This window comes from Thunnus maccoyii, chromosome 20 (assembly GCF_910596095.1).
Source record: "Thunnus maccoyii chromosome 20, fThuMac1.1, whole genome shotgun sequence".
NCBI lineage: Eukaryota > Metazoa > Chordata > Actinopteri > Scombriformes > Scombridae > Thunnus > Thunnus maccoyii.
The window spans coordinates 23,779,710-23,796,662 of record NC_056552.1 but is presented as its reverse complement, the minus strand read 5'-3'; the positions used below and the strand labels follow the sequence as shown (position 1 = coordinate 23,796,662).

Below are 16,953 nucleotides of genomic sequence, written 5' to 3'. Positions count from 1 at the left end.
TTTTAAGATAATTTTGTTACCAGAGTTAGGTTGTAGAGGCCATTGGAACTATTTTAAGCCTTAATCTCTGTGGCCTGGTCTATGCCAGTGTAGCTATTTTGAGTTATAGCTTGAAAAACATTAGCAGGGTTAAAGAGTAATTACAGTTATTTTCAACGTGGGCCTCATTTTCCCAGTTTTTGCCCCATGATACCAATGGAATATGGCCAAAACCTAGTGAAATATTCCCCTGTAGTGCTGTATAAATCTTAGCTTGTAGGGATCACTGGGAAAACTAAAAAATGATTAGTCAGTTTAAATCTGAGGAAGTGACAAAAAAAAAAAAAAAATCACCTGTGTGTATTCATCTCGGTTGAGTTGAGTTGAACTGAGGATCTACAATGCAGTGCTCTGTGAATTAGAGTATTTACCAGTACACAGGATGTGAGCTGATTATTGTGCCCATATCCACATGGAAGCCTGGCTTGGGTGGTGTTGGTGAAAGTAAGTATCAAGTGTGTGTCACCCATCTCTGATGTTTGGTTAAAGGGCAGATCTAGAAATCATGTAGTCTTGTCAGAATACTGACCCTACCCCTACTCTTTTGCAGCAGAGGTGGTTAAAACATGCAGAAGGTTCAACCTGTGTTAGATTTCTCTGCATGGAGTGCTCGCTAGCTGTTGTTTAGGGGACAGGTTTAAGGCCCTGTTTTGTTTAGGATCAGCCCTTCCTACATGGTAAGATTGTCTGCCAAACACTTGAATTTTGACAAGCCTCCATTGGAATACAGATCCACCCATCTATCTGTTTTCTGCCACTTATTTTGTCCAGGTCATGGTGTTAGCAGGCTACACAATAGGACATGTACTGTAAATCCTCCAATGGATTCTGGGTCTACTCCAGCATCTCTTCTCAGTTGGATGTGAGGAAGTGTCCTGATCAGAAGCTTAGCCTGTTGTTCTCGCATCTCATATTACCCTCACTTGTACCAGGCCTCAAACTTGGGGGTATTTAAGGCTGGGATATACTTGGAACAAACATTCATAAGTGTTGTCCGACTACTTCCACTTCCTCTGCCTGTTTTGGATGATCACACTCGAAGGTGAGGTGAAAAGCCTGCCCATTCCAATGTTAGAAAGGAGGAGGTACCAAACGCATACAGATGCCTTAAAGCAGTGATTCTCAGTGTGGGGTTTGGGGACCCCCAGGGGTCCTTGAGAGGTTTCCAGGGGGTCCCCAGCAAAAAGGGGAATAATTTATTTTCACTATTCCATCCATAAGTAACACAATGACAGAATGTATGACTGTTCTGGTCATGGTTGTCATACACTTTCTGTAATAAAACATCTAAAAGCAAAAATCTTATCAGATGGGGACGCTGGGACAAAATCGGGGTCTGTGGTCTAATTTGTGTCAGTTTAGGGATCCTTGACATGAAAAAAATTTGAGAACCACTGCCTTAAAGGACACCCTGTGTAGGAAAACCCTTTTGCTTTTTTTGTATCCATGATCTCTTGCTTTCAGTCTCTACCCAAAGCTCATGACCATAGTTGAGGGTTGGAATGTATTTGTGACTAATAACGTCACATCCACGCTTGGCTCGCTCCTCCACAACTCTTGGATTACTGCCTATATGTTGCACCGATCTGCCTTGTGATCTCATGCTCCATGTTACCTGCACTTGTGAACAAGACCTTGAAATACTTTTGGCAGCTTGTTCCAAACCTGAGTTGAGCAATCCACAGTTTTCTTGCAGTGTTCCATGGCCTCAGACTTGGAGGTGCTGACTCTTATCCCAGCCATTTCACACTCTGCTGCAAACTGCAAACTGGAGGTCAAAGGTTGATGATGGCAGTATCATATCATTTGCAAGACTGGGTACTCATGTGTAAGATCTTAATCTATGATGAACATCCATCCAACATTACAGACTTGTGATTCATTACTTCTGACAAGCTTGGTTGTTTGAGAAGGATGGGGCATTTGGAGGGGAAATCCAAATCAGGTGGGAAGACCCAGATCAGTGTAACCACAGAGGTTTACCACTTGATATTTCTCAACAGTATATACACAGTCTTAACCACTGGTATGCGCGTTCAAGAATTAGGCTGCATCTTTTTAAAAGAGGCTGACGTTTTGGGGGAGGACAGTATGCATTAGGCAACCAGGACTTCTGGCGTTGGAAAGTTCTGCTTTACCAGCTGAGCAAAGCAGTCAGGCTTTTAAAAGTATTTACTGTGTTGTCTCGCAATGTCGCAAGGTCACAGCGAGACATTAATTAGTTACTGTGGAGAACTCAGTGAGTTTAGTACTTGAGTGGAAAGCAGAACAGTTGATTGACATGCTGCCATATCTGATCCTGAGAACATTAGCAGGCCTGTGCAGATAAAATCTGCACACTGGAGAGCACGTTCCTTCATATGCAGTGCACATGGTGTGTCATAGTAGGTCTGTCTTAGTCACGTCACTCGTATGGCTTAAGTAGAAGCTTAAAGGAGAGACAGTGAGGCCAACAAGGCTTGAGAAATTCACATAAACTGGAGTGGGCGGGATGTAACAAAACAAGCTTTGTTAGCTGTAGGGACCACTGCAGCCTGTACACACACACAAACACATATACTATACTCAGTGGTGAGAGCACTGAGCGGACAATAATGACAGTTTGTGTGAGCATATGTATGCATGTTCAGTATCTATGTCTGACTGTGTGCTGAGTGCATACTTAAACACGCATGTGCATCCCTCCTCCTCCAGTGTCTGAAGTGTCTCTACATCTGGGAATGTGGCTTTGCTTCAGGTTCCCACATCTGCCCAAACCAAAACAATGTCTCCCAAATAAAGATATGGTCCACAGCCCCTGTCGCTCTGGTTCCCTCTCCCCGTCTCACTCTTTCCCCCTCCATGGACTGTACTTTCACTCCTCCTCCACTCACTCCAGCTAAATCTTGCCGTATCTTAACACATTCTTCCCTCTAGGTCTAGTAGTTAGCAGCCAGGCATACATGTGAGAAATTTCTCCCTGGCTGATTTCTTCACAAGAGGCCTAAACTCCCGTTGAGAGATCCCAAAGGGTTGGGAACTCTCTGCTCTGCTTCAGAACAGAGCAAGAGGTTAGCATTTCAGTCTCCACTGGGGCCTATTGATAACAACGGTGATGAGATGGAGTTACGTCGCTCTCAAGGGTTCGTGTGGGAGTTAGTGTGTGAGCGTGTCCTTGTTTTGTGTGGGTCACTGGAGTGATTTTGAGCACTGATGCTGATAGTTTGGGCTGAAGCTATATTTTTTTGTGGTGATAATTTTATCTTCATATTATAATTCATAATTTCTAAATTTCCTCTTGCCAGGAAGGAAAAGCCTCTGGAATAGAGTTTATACCATCAAAAGTCAACACAGCACACCTCATGAACCAATGGTTAATTGAACTGAAAATTGCTGAATTTTACATTTTAAGAGTTTAAACTCACAGACTGACCTTCAAAAAATGACTTTTTCTGTATTTAATCTGTGCTAGATACAGTACATTGGATAAATGACTACCTGAGTGATTTGTATATTTTGTAAAACAGGGAGTGAAGATAAAAGATTCAGTAAACTTATGTGTATGTGTCAGTATCACAAGTAGAGAAGAGTCTTAAGCCCCATTCACATATGCACTGTAACCCTGAAATTTTCCAGACATTAATTGTAGGAGCTGTATGTGTGAACGCAAATGTCTGAATCAGTCAGACTGGACATTAAACAGACTTTACCCTGCCACCTCCCTAGTACAATGTCCTCGTAATGTCCGATTGAGCCCATCTGTGAATACAGAATTCACAGTGAGTGAGTGGGTGTGTTGATGACGTTTCTATCATGCGGCTGGCGCTGGATAAACGCAGCAGGCCAGCTAAGCTGCATTGTTTTGACGGGGCCTGAATGCTCCACTGTGAAGCCATGCCTCACCTAAACCAAACGGAGTATTTCCAGAAGGTGTCTGATGTGGACAATCTCCTGCTGTGTGCTACATGTGTGAAAGGGCAACTCTGGACAATGTCCGGACCTGATTCAGTTCAAATGTGAAACCATAAAGTCAGTTAACTGACTTAGAAATATCATTGTTATACAGCAATATCTAAAAATTTGCTAACGTTAGCTAACATTAGCCACCATAAGCTATTGGTCATACCAGGCCAAGTCAAGCTTTAGTTGCAAAACCCTGAGTGTATTTTATTGCTTATCAGTCGAATTTTTTCTTAGTAAGAAAATGAATGTATTATTTTCTCTTTCAAAAATATATATAGCTCCGCTCCATCCAAAATGGAGCCAGCTATAGGAATCCTAGTCAGGACCACAAATAGGGTTGTGTCATATAAGGGTAGGGTCCTGAGATTTCTAAATACCATCAATTATATTATATTATATATTTCTAATAAAATAAATAGTTTTTAAATGTATCATTTAGCATTTGTGAGTAATACATTTAGAGCCCCATACTTATGTGGAAAATTGAACTTTAAGACACAAAAAACAGAATTGTGACCCAGGAACAGTAGATAAACTTGGTTGTATATCACGTACAGTATATATCTGAAAGCAGAGATTATTCCTGTCAAACCTCCAGTAATCATTAAGACTGATAGTTACTGCAGCAAGAAGGAGAAGTTCCATCATATGTGACGTGCACAGCATGAACTGACAGACCTCAGATTTTTATGAAAAGTCAACAACTGATAATGTCCAACCCAGTGTTGCATTTGTCCATCAGCAGTTCTATGTGAACTTCCCCGTAACCCAGGGTGTGCAGACATGACAGCGTTGCCCTAGAAAGGGAAGGTGGAGGTATTCATGAGTGAATAATAGGAAACAGACACTTCCCCTGTCTGTCAGACCTCTGTTCCCATGCTCCTCTGACATGACAAGGTAGGAGAGAGAGCGAACGGGGAAAAAACTTCACAGTATACACATCCACTGTATACCTCGCTACTATTTTAGTAGAAACTCCAGACTAGATGGCCCACGCTCCCCGTCTGCATCTCATCATGAAAAAGACTGTGCTGCTTTGTGTTTGTGGCTGTGTACTTGCTTGTGGCTGTTTACAGCTCTGCTCCAGTATGTATACAGCTGGAATTTGTTTGGTTTTTCTTCTAGACGTGCCCGTATACAGAATGAAATTTCTTGAAAATGTAGTAAAACAGACAAGCATGGTACTCTGATTTTTTCCAGGAAGGACTAATTGGAGTGAGGTGAAGACATGATTTTGTGAAGTGACTTAAGAACATCTTGCAGTTATTGCCGGGGCATCATCTGAACATTTTCATCTCAGCTAAAGCAGAATATGATCAAGCAATTGCGTAGGGAGCGCCCAGGCATCAATTTCATTGGATTGAAATATCAGTTAAAACTGAAACTTAGCCATTTCTACACTTACTAGAAGATATTTTCAATGACTTTATGATAGCACCATGATATTTTTGTCTTTTGAGATGATGACTGTTTCACATTAGGTAATCAGAGTCATATTCTTGCGATTCACTCGGCAGAGAGACATGGTTGACAACACGTTGGACCACAACCAATCACAGTGTGCTGTTTGTTTGCTTGGGAAAGGTGATGCCAAGGACTGTTCTACCTGACAGCACAACACCACTTTTACTTTGAGATGTCTACAGCTGTGTGTGGAGGACACACTAGTGTTTCTTTTGTTGTTGAACTCCCAATAATCCATACTGACTGCTCTACAAATGTGGTCAAATTTTACTTATTAGAAGATTCAAACATCCCAGGTGCTAGGTCTTTTAATAATTTTGCAAAATTTTGCAAAGAAATGAATACTAAAAACCAATCTTTTGCCTATCAAATACTCACTGCCTTTGGGTTTGAATGTAGCAGATTGCACCTTCACAGCTGTAGTCTGCTTGGATTCAAGATATTTACAATGGATTCCAACCAATATGTACCAATCCATTGTCAATTCGTATATTGCTAAACAAGTATGTACTTCCAGTTGAGTTTTGAAGCTATGAAGGAGGTGAATGTTTGACATGGAAGTAGTGTATTGAGAGATTACTTGCAAAGTTCCTACGAACGTTGTGACACCTTTTTTAGGGATGCACTGATCCAGCTTATTCTCTCCCAATGCTAATTCAAATACCACAACTCCGGGTATCTGTTCATATCAATCTGCACCACTAAAAATGCTGGCCAGCCTGTAGTTAGGAACAACATTAAATTCTATAATGATATTAATGAAGAAATTGTATTTATTGTGGAACAGTCATGTCATGGTCAATATCTGGTCTGCTTCATAAGGCATGTGGCATATCAAATTAGTGCATCCCTAGTTTTTTCTCTGGCTCTGGGTTTCCGTTGGAATCCCTTGTATTTGTATTGAATTCATGCTGATGAAAGCTTTTGTGGTCTGTAAAATAAACCTTTCAGAGCTGACTTTCAATTCTGCGGGCTTTAGCTGGAGTACTCCTTTAAGATGACACTTCGCAGCTATAGTAGAAACTCCATATAAAGATGATTCTTATACATTGACCCTGTTGCGGAAGCAGCCCGGGACCATTTCCACGTCTTTTACGGCTCATGTTCACCTCATGTTCGTGTTCAAGATCCTCTCCGCCTCTGAATCTTTCCAGCTGGAAACCGGACAGCTGCTCTGACAGACCTTCACCCCTACAGACTCTCCTCTTCCCGAGTCCAGATGTTTCCACTGGGGTCACCAGAGGTCAGGTTCAGCTTACACACATAGCAACAACATAGAGCACTACGTGGCAAAAACTCTTTTTCACACACACTTGCACCTACAGTACACACATACCCTGTCACAAGTCAGGAGTTAGTGAGTCACTCAGGCATGAGTGAGGACAGCTAAATGTTGGGCCTGTCCAGTAATCCAGTCTGTTGAAACTCTGGAGCAGTGAGGCTGCACATTCGTCCTCCTCCACACAGCCAGTGAGTGGGTGACCAGCATTTCACAATACACGTGATCTCAGTGACAGTTGCATCTGATGACTCACCTCTTCTGAACAATCAATGTCTGTATTGTAACATTGCTAACCTGCTGAAATCTCAGAATCTTTACAGCTAAAAATAATTGTTTCTCTGACGTCAGTAGAAGAATGAACTCAATAAGATAATTCTGTACTATTATAGTGAGAAAACATTGCTGTTACTTTTATTATTGCATGGATTTTTTAAATAACATTATAGTTGCTCAGGAGTTATGTTGATGAATGAACTCATTTAACTCTTAGAGAATCATTTTAGGATCCAATTATTCATTTTTCAATGTCAGCATCCATGCCTCTCTATCCTGTCATCTATTTTTGGATAAATTACTTCAATTACACCAAATTTTCAGTGCCCTGGGTTTGAACTTCCTTAAAATCTATTTAGAGGAAACAAACAGAAACTGTCCCATAAGTCTCACCCCAGCCTGTTAAAATCCAGGTGAAGGGGTAACAACCAAGTTTACTACACTGTTATTCTCTATCTGACCTCAAAGCCAAGCTGGCTATTTATTTAAAGGCATTTTCCAAGGGAATTTAAGGGAATTTAACAAATTATTCTTGGTTTTCCAGGCAGGGAGCCAGTGTCACTGAAATACAGAGACCATGAGGTATTTTGTTTTCCATAATAAGAGATGCTGCCTGTGTTTGGGGGTGTGTGGGAAACATCTGTAATCTGAGGAAGAAAATGCTGGGATCTGTTTATAGTACCAGGAAGACCAGCGTAGTATTTGGTTTCTTCATTTTTAGCATCATAAACATTTGACATGCTACAGTTTCTCTTAAGCTACAAAGGTTTGAAGCCAAATCAACTTTCATCATCACAATATCCCAAAAAATGTTTTTTTTACATTTTAAAGCCCTTAATCCTTAAACCTACATTGAAACTTTTGGCCACTAGGGGGTAGTGCAATATGCTGTAAATACAACGATGATATATAATCACCTTATGAAGCTGTTATGGTAAACAGTTGCTTAGTTACACATCCAGGAATTGTGTTTCTGTCCACCTGATTAATGTAAGTTCAAAATTCACCCCTTATAGCTCCGTTTTGGTCATCACCGACTCCTTAGAAAAATATCTGGCTCTTTAGCCTCTAAATGCTTGTCTATGTTCACCAGCTAGTCGCTTATTGGAGCTTTTTCACTGAAAAGAGTTGTCTAAGAGGTGTGAAGCCAAAACAGTGAGCTGAAAGATGCTAAAAACAGAGTTGGTGTTTATTATGTGTGGGTTTGTCACTATGAGTGACACCTTTCATATCACATGCAGTCAGTTGATATATTTTTAATATGCATAATCCTGTTTAGAGCAGCTGTCATTTTAAAATGCTGAGGTGCACTAAAGTTTTTCTCATTTCTTTGTAAATAAATGTAATAATCAAAGTATCAAGCAAAATAATCATGGATATCAGTCTTAAGCCATAATTACGCATATGTCATATTGGTCATGTACCTCATATTTCTTGGCCCATTTTGTTGTTTAGTAGTATTGTTGTCATGTTCGCAAAGAACATCATTATTATCAGCAGCGAACACCAAATTTCAGAGCGAGACCCTCAGAATCAAAGAGCAAGGGTCTTGTTGACGTCAGTATGCTTTAAACTAAGTGCTTTTGTGGTCATTGAACATCTCTAATCCCCTCCCTCCACATCTTTCTGACATTGTTTTTTCAAGTTTTGTAACTTTCCGAAATTAACAACCTGATGGTCACTTCCTGCAGTGGTTGGGGAGGTGAGAAAGTAGGCAGGATTTCACAATTTTTTCATTCTTCACAGAGCTACCTGTGTCACTTTCTGTGGTTGGAAAACCATGAATGCCTTTGAGTAGAGAGAGCTCTCTCTGTTCTGCAATTGTGCCGCACTGGAAAATTAGTGCCACCAACTGTTCACCTTGACAAGCCCAGCTCCAAATATGTGTGTAGAAGTAGTGGAAGGAAACATGCATTAATTAGCATTTTCTTTTGCAGATTTTCCAGAAATCTGGTTAAAATTTGTGCCACATTTGGATGGAAACATTGCTTATGATGGCAGGCTTTTCTCCCTGCATTTGAATGTGACCATTTGAAACAGGGGGAAACAGTTTTGCCTTTAGATGTGTTCAAACGACTCCTTGTGCGAAGACGTTCGTTTGAAGCATACTGAACCCTTAACTGATCCCACATATAAGAGGCAATTTCTCCACCAACAACTTGCACACATCATAGTGTACAGTAATTCAGCCACAATATTGCATATTCAATAAGGGATTTGGTTGCAAATCAGAAGCATCATTGTTAGAAAGTGGTTAGAGAGAAACAAGTTGACGTACCATCACTGAATGTTGTGGGAAATGAAGGAAACCACTGACAGACATAGAAGTAAACATGACAGGTTTAGACCAACTGGACGTAATTTTAAAAAAACAAAACAATGAGCATCGCAATTCTTGGTATAAAATGACTGATGGAGTCCATTGATCATCCACTACGGATGATATTTAGTGGGAGTGACACTTTAATTAAACCACATTTCACCAACTTACAATTTAATTCCCGCTTATCTTATCTTTGTGTTTTCAAATGACTGCTGCAATGACTAATGAATGTTAAATTAAAAGTCTATTTTAGATGGAATCATACTGGAGGACAGATGTATAGAGAGCGTCTGCAGGGCTCACAGACAGCAGCCGTGATTGTTGTGGTCGCTTCTCAGTCATCGCAGCCTGGGATGAGTCCTTGTGTTCTCTGCCAGGGGCTTTTCTGGCATGCTGTGAATGTGGAGCCACAGGCAGTCTGGGGTTTAGAAGGTTAACCATCTGGAATGGTGCATTATTTAATGTTGCATATGCCGAGACAAGCTGGCTCTGAGATGCGTCATACTTCCCACCACCAAGGTGTTCCCATTCTCTCTCCTCTGTCTGTTTTTTATCTGTACGACAGGACTGTTATGTCTGTCTCAAACTTTTGCCAGGGAGGAGGATTTTAACTTGTGGCTCAGAGCACTGCTCAGTCAAAGCTCTGTGCAGGTTGGAGACTTAGTTTGAAACAAATCTTCAAAAGACAGAAACTTACACTGGAGGTTCAGGGGAACTTTAAGTTTTTTTGAAATTGTTGTTCTGGAAATGAACCATGTCCACAACCTGAAGTGTCTTCATGTCCAAGATTTTTGCATATTATCCGTGTCCGCCTGACCACAACAGCCCACTCCCATCTGTCTTTTCCTGCTTCTGAGAGCCATATCTGCTGAGCTCAAAGAAAAACAATACTGTGGTATCATTTTAATGATAATGAACATGTGACCAAACAACAGTGTGCCTGAAGAACACCAACAGGAAAGTAGCCAGGGCATGCAGAGAAATCCCTAAGTGTCTCTTTTTACTCCACAACATGGATCTGAGTGGTCCTGATCCTGGATGGAACCCTGACATTTCAGTTTCTCAGACACATGAAATGTGTTACAGGAAGAATGGCGGGAAAAAACTAAAAACCCGATTTGGTTTGACAGAGTAATCAGTACAAACCATGTAGAATCACTGGTGGCAAGAAGCTGTATTGAAGCAATACTATTGTTTAGTTTCAGATACACTTATTGGCTTTCTTTATGACAGTGAGATGAGTAGATCAATATGAATCTCATATCAATGTTTAAGTACAGAACTGGAGCCAGTGTGTGGTTAGCCTAGCTTAGCATAGATTTGAAACACCTCTAAACATGTTGTATCTCATTTGTTTAATCCGTACACAAGCAAAAATGTAAAAATGGCAATTTGTGATTTTTATGGGGAGTTACATACCATAACCTTTTCCCATAGTCTTGTCATCACAGTGAGGTTGGCAGGAAGCTGCACAGAAGCGCTTGGCAGATGGATAGCGTATCTGTTGTTCATCAAGAAATAGTTCTAGCACTTAATTTCTCCTAAAGCCACAAATGATAATTTTTACCTTTCTGTTTGTGTATGGATTAAACAAATGAGATACAATTTTCTAATTAGTAGAAGTATTGGTGGGAGTATTTTTGTAGTGTTTTCTTTGGACATAGCCAGGCTAGTTGTTTTCCCCTACTTCATTATCTTTATGCTGAACTACACTAATCACATCGTGACTCGAACTCCGTACATAACCCACAGGCATTAGATTGATATCAATCTTCTCATCTCAAGCTTGTAAAAAAATCAAATAAGCATATTTCTCAAAATTCTTTCAAACATTACTCTAATTTATATATCTTTCAGCCACTATGGGAAGCACTGAGCTCACAATGTTTTGTATTGGCTGTCTATCTGTCAGAATGTGTCATGTTTGTAATTACCATACACCTGTTGTTTCCCATCATTGAAGTTGCTAAGGAGACTGCCTACCATCCAGCAAATTCATATTTCATTCCTCACATAATAGAGTTGATGAACGCTTTAGCAAATTAAACATCCAGGTTACATTAGATAGCAATCCAGGACTGTCATGCGAATAGTGATGGAATGATGAGTTTGAGGTAACAGTCTCTTTCACATATTGCCTGCTCTGTCCTGTTTTCACCCATTATACATTTGAATACTGAAAATGAATGTAATACCCCATTGTGTTTGATTTGTGGATCAACTGAAGGATAACTTGCCTCTGCACACTACTGTGCAGTGCACTCTACATACTTGAGCACTTAGCTCCACTGTAACTGTATCTGTGGCTTGGCAGTCATATTGACTTTTTTCTCCCTCCATTTCTTTTGCAGTACATTAACATGTGTTCCTGTGTCACCGATACGATCGGAAATAGCTCAGATTTTCTGTCATGGCATGTTGGGGTTTATCCATTGTTACATCCATGACCACTTTTCACTGCTGTAGGAAATTACTGGACTATTCAAGCAAATCTGTTTCTCAAAAGCACACGAAGGACAAATATAACAGTGACCACTGAGACCATCAAAGGGAAAACATCCTGGCGATGCTGTTGGAGACTTTGTAATTACATAGACTCATAAGTCATTCGGGGCTGACATAGATTCATAGTCTCCAGTCCTGTGGGACCAGAGGGTTTCTTCCCTTCTCTTCTTCCAGCAGAAGCAGTTACATGTAATGACTTCATTCTCTGAGGTGATGCAGCTTTTATCTCCAGGGACAGTTTGTTTCTCTTGCATTTGCATGCATTCTCTTGCATGCAACCAGCTGAACTTACACATACTGATTAGTTTAGGAACGTCAAATAGCTTGCACTTGGTTGAACCTTCGTCTGATGTTCAAATGCATCACCAATTGGCCCTAGTTACTGTTGCTATGTCTGTCACGCTTTCTGTTTTCGCATGGTAGAGGTATAAATTATGTATTTATCCCTTTACTGATTTGAATCATTTCGTTCAGTTCAGTTCAAAGATATGTAGTCACTGACTATGTAGTTAGATCACTTTTTTCTAAGCTAAGTGAAGTCACTGTCAAATGATCAGTAAGTGAATACATTGCTGTTCATACCACCACGATGTTTGCCATTGATTCTGACTGTCTTAGTACAGTAGTACGTTCATTCTGTTGCTAGTTCAAGCTGTTATATTCAATTCAGTAAACACTAAGCCTACACAAGCGCTGTTTAAAGGTTTAAAAGTTAAAGGTCAGGTTCACAGTTTTTCAAGTCTGTCTTAAAACAACAGGTGTCCATCTGAGCAGTGAAAGAGGTTTTCCTTGCTGTAATCATTCCTCCTGTTCATACTGGTTATTAAAAGATCTCCTTCAAATGTTCTTTCAATGTAAGTGATGGGGGCCAAAATCAAAGATTCTCTCATACATGTGCTGAACATGTATTGAACGACACATACGCAGGTTACAATGATTGAGGTGGCAGATTTAGCATTCGTATGTGTCCTTGATTTCAGGCAGATGTAGGCAAAAGGAGCTTCTCATTTCTAGGCAGTGGCTGTTTGCCGGCTGAAAATAACTTAACAGATTTTATCAGCTATGGCTAGCTAGCTAATAAAGCTAACATTAGTTCCATGAGTTGGCTGAAAAAAATTTCTGCAGCTGACTTTTTAATGTTTCAGGTTGACTTTGTGCTATTTTGAAACAGGGCTTTTTAAATGTAACTTGTAACTCCACAAAATAATGGAGGACATGGACATGGATATGCTAATGCTTTCACCTTACATCACAGCAATCAAGTACACTTTTTACTCCACTTTTTACACTTTTGTTCTTTGTTTTTGCTTTCGGAAAAGCTAAAAAACACCATCCTTCATGCGCTTCAAATTCAGAGTATCTCTCTTTATTCAGGTCCATGTTCACCACTTTAGCATGTGGAGAAATCCAAAACTTGAAAGACCTGCCATGTCTAGTTACGGTTGCTAAGCTATTATTGGACAATTGCTGTTCGGGGATAGGGTTTAGTGAACGGTCAGTTATGTCTGTAAATGACCCAAGGCTCCTCTTTCTACTGTATTCTATTGAACACATACAGTATCTGGCCTGCAGAAACTGGATCAAGTTTCCTTGCAGTTACTACTCTACTAGATGCTTGAATGACTTGGTATGGACCCCAGTAACAAAACTGTGGCTGATATGGAATTTCATCTGGCTCTGCCAAAGTCTCCAAACAGCATCTCCACAATGTGTTACAATGGTCTGTGCCTGTTGTTTTCCTGCTAATCAGTAGCAGATGTGTGCAGTTTGCCTACATGCTCTCCAGTGCTCCTCAGCTGTATGTTGTGTGCACATACACTGACTCTGAAACTCCGGCTCTAGGTCCAACTGCAGAGACGCGCCAGTTTGTTGTTCTTTGTGTGGCAGCAGCAGCGGCTCAGCCTGCTCTGCTATGATGTCATTGGTTGCTGGTTGTGAAATACTTGAGGAAATGAGAACCTTATTGAACTCGAGCTGAGTGCTGCACATATCTACTGCATCTCTAGTGTTGCCTGATCTGCAGTGAGTTGTTGTTTTTTTTTAAATTTTCTTTTATCTGTTTATCTCCAGTAATTATGCTCAATTATGAAAGCCCTTGAGAAATAAATCTCTGTCTAGGAGCTAACACGCTGTTTATATGTGTCTCCAAGTTGCTGATGAGCCTGTCTGTGGTTGTTGACACTGACACTGATGTTTTTATTGCTTTTTCTTGTCTTGACAGAGGACAGCATCACTGAGTCAGCTTCCTGTGGAGGATCTCAGAGACCCCCTGCCTCCTCAATGGAGATGCTACATGTCTCCACAAGGGCGGCGATACTACGTCAACACCACAAGCAATGGTAAGAGAAACATTTTATCACGTCCATGATCACTTTAAAGGAAGTATATAACATGTTGGGAAATATGCTTTTGCTACTGTCTTACCAAGAGGGAGATGAGAAGATTGATACCAATCTCATGTCTGAGAGTTTAATTCAGAGCTGGAGTCAGTGCATGGTTAGCCTAGCTTAGCGTAAAGACTAGAAGCAGGGGGAAACCTCGCCTGGCTCTGTCCAAAATGAAAGCATATGCCTACCAACACCTTAAAAGCAAAATGTTGTGTTTGTTTAACCCGTACATGAACAGAAATGTTGAAACTTTTTAGGGGTAGTTACAGGTTGGAGCTATTTCATGCAGTCTCTGCTTCCAGCTGTTGACTAAGACATAGTTCCTAAAACCACCAATTGTTGTTCTTACATCCAAAAAGCTAACAAGATAAATTGTGTCAACAAGTCAGCTTCAGTTTTATGTTTTAACTTTGAATAGAGCCAGCAGGTTAGCTGCCCCACTGCTAATCTAGGCTAACCATGTCCTGACTTAATGCACAGACAGCGGCTCATACCTGACAAGGTGTATGTTCTGTGATTGTAATTGATTATGTGGAGGCTAAGAACCACCCAACATGAAGCTGAGTATAATAATATCTCTTTCTATCCTTCAGGGTATTTTCTAGCTTAGCATAAGAGCCACCTTAAATCCTGCACAGCTCTTAGGTTTTTAGCTCCTGTGTTCTGAAAAACATTGCTCTTTAGTTTGGATTTGGTGCTTCCTTTGTGTGGAACCAGACTCCAGAATTTAATGGGATAATATTATATGACATGTAGTGCAACTGTTAGGGTGCCCTGCGATTAATTTTTCATCAAAGTGACTAAAAAACCAAGAAGCAAAAGATTACATTTGTTATCAACAAAAAGTTAAAATGTGATAGATTTTTCTTTCACCTTAAAAGATGCATACTTAATAAACATTTATTTTCTAGTTTTCACTTGTCATTTCACACTGAAGGTTTCCTGCCTTGCTCCCCAACTACACTTTGGATTAAAAATAAAGTGATTTTTTTATATGAAAATTTTACATCTATAGGGAAACATTTGTTCTTAAATGATATCTATGTGGTTTCATCTGTCTGTAATGGAGTGAAACGTTCACTCAGCGTCTGTGGTAGTGATGGTACCAGAGCGAGACAGAGCACATCAGGGCCTTGTAGAAATGATACTGCTGATAGTGCCTTGTTTCTGTAAAAACACAATTCCCACTCAGTTTCTCCCTGAACACACACACACACACACACACACACACACACACACACACACACACAAACACACACACACACACTGGCATAGAGACAGCTTAATACCCTCCTCTGTTCTGCAGACATACTATCCCTGACTGAACTCACTCTAAAACCTGACTGATGACACTAATATCTACTGTTGGTGACTCTCATGTACCTTTGACTTGAGGATGTAATGAAGGTTAGGAAGCGCAGGTTTCTCAGATGCAGCTCTCACCAATCATACAGACACAGTGACATCTTTTTAGCCACCATAGTGCTAGCCAGTATGGCTTTATGGACAATAATGTTGGTCTGTCTGTCAGTTGGTCTGACAATGTGGTACATATGTTTATAAATTAATTTGTTCAATACTTGGTTTGTGGCCAAATACCTGCAAAATGAATGACATTCCCATCAGTCTCACCTTCAATTTGTATTTTGTGCTAATTAGCAACAGCATTCTAACACGCTAAGCTACAACACTGCTGCTAAACAACAGCATGTTAGCATTAAGAGAGTTGCTAACGTAGCTGTAGAGAATGAGTCGTGTTTCAGACTACATGTTTGGCTCAATTTGTCAGCAAGTTTCATCCACTAAGCGTCACCCAAGAGTATAAAGGAGGACCTTCAAACCACTAAACATGAAGTCCTGCTGTTAGAAATCAGCAGAGAAAAACAGAACAGATTTAGCAGTCAGTAGTTGTATTAGCAGACACGAATAAAAGGAAATGTTACTACAACTGTCAACAAATTGTCATTGCAGGGACTTTTGTGACAGAAATAAAGAAGGAATGATTTGACATGAAGTTAGATGTTAAAGCAAAACGGTCAGTGACTTGTTATAATGGAGGATGTTCACTTGGACAGCAGCCTGCATGAAAACCCTGAGGCAGCTGTTGGAGTGTGACAACCACTGAATCACTGATGTTGTCATGCCAGTGAAAATAGAAACAAAAAAAGTTAATCTCATTAAAATGGCAGCCATGATGCACATTCATGCCAAGAACAGAATATTACTTTGACCAAGATTTATTTATTTGTTGCTTTTTTTGTCTAGTTGTCATATGTAAACTACTAGTTCACTGAGATGAAACCATTATAATTAAAATAAGGGGCACTCCAATGATTTTAGTAAGTTTACTTTCAGCCTGCGAAAACAGTTTTACAATGTCTTCTCTGGCTCTGGAGCGAGCTTTTTAAAGGCTGACAAAATTAATGATGATGATGTCATCATGGTCATCTCGGCATAGGCTTGAGATTTACTCTTTTTTTACAAGAAAGCCTGTGTAAGAAGCTGGAAGTATGGAAAGAAGAGACATTTAAAAGGCAATGAAAGACATTGTTTAGTTGCATTATGGGAAATGTAGAATCCAGTGTTTCTCTGATCTTGTCCTGTACTATGGCCTCTACTACTTTACTGCCTTGATTTGGACTATTCTTACTTTAATCTGTCTCTTGCGACTGATCCAGGCCTGTTGAATGCGGCCTGTTGCCATTGAAGAACAGATCTGTTGGTATGAGTGGTTGTTG

At 40.3% G+C, this 16,953-nt stretch overlaps 1 protein-coding gene across 3 annotated transcripts in view; it reads left to right on the top strand.

Annotated features, from left to right (window-relative positions):
- The window catches only part of LOC121886467 (growth arrest-specific protein 7-like), a 67,732-nt gene that overhangs the window by 8,251 nt on the left and 42,528 nt on the right, over positions 1-16,953 (top strand). Inside the window, exons 1-2 of one of the 3 annotated variants that reach the window (XM_042396456.1) lie at positions 6,606-6,688; positions 14,050-14,167. In XM_042396456.1, coding sequence (XP_042252390.1) covers positions 6,665-6,688; positions 14,050-14,167 — 142 coding nt within the window. In that variant the 5' untranslated portion in view covers positions 6,606-6,664. Of the gene's footprint in view, positions 1-6,605; positions 6,689-13,831; positions 13,851-14,049; positions 14,168-16,953 lie in introns of those variants that run through there. The other 2 variants (XM_042396457.1, XM_042396455.1) reach the window with 2 other exon arrangements.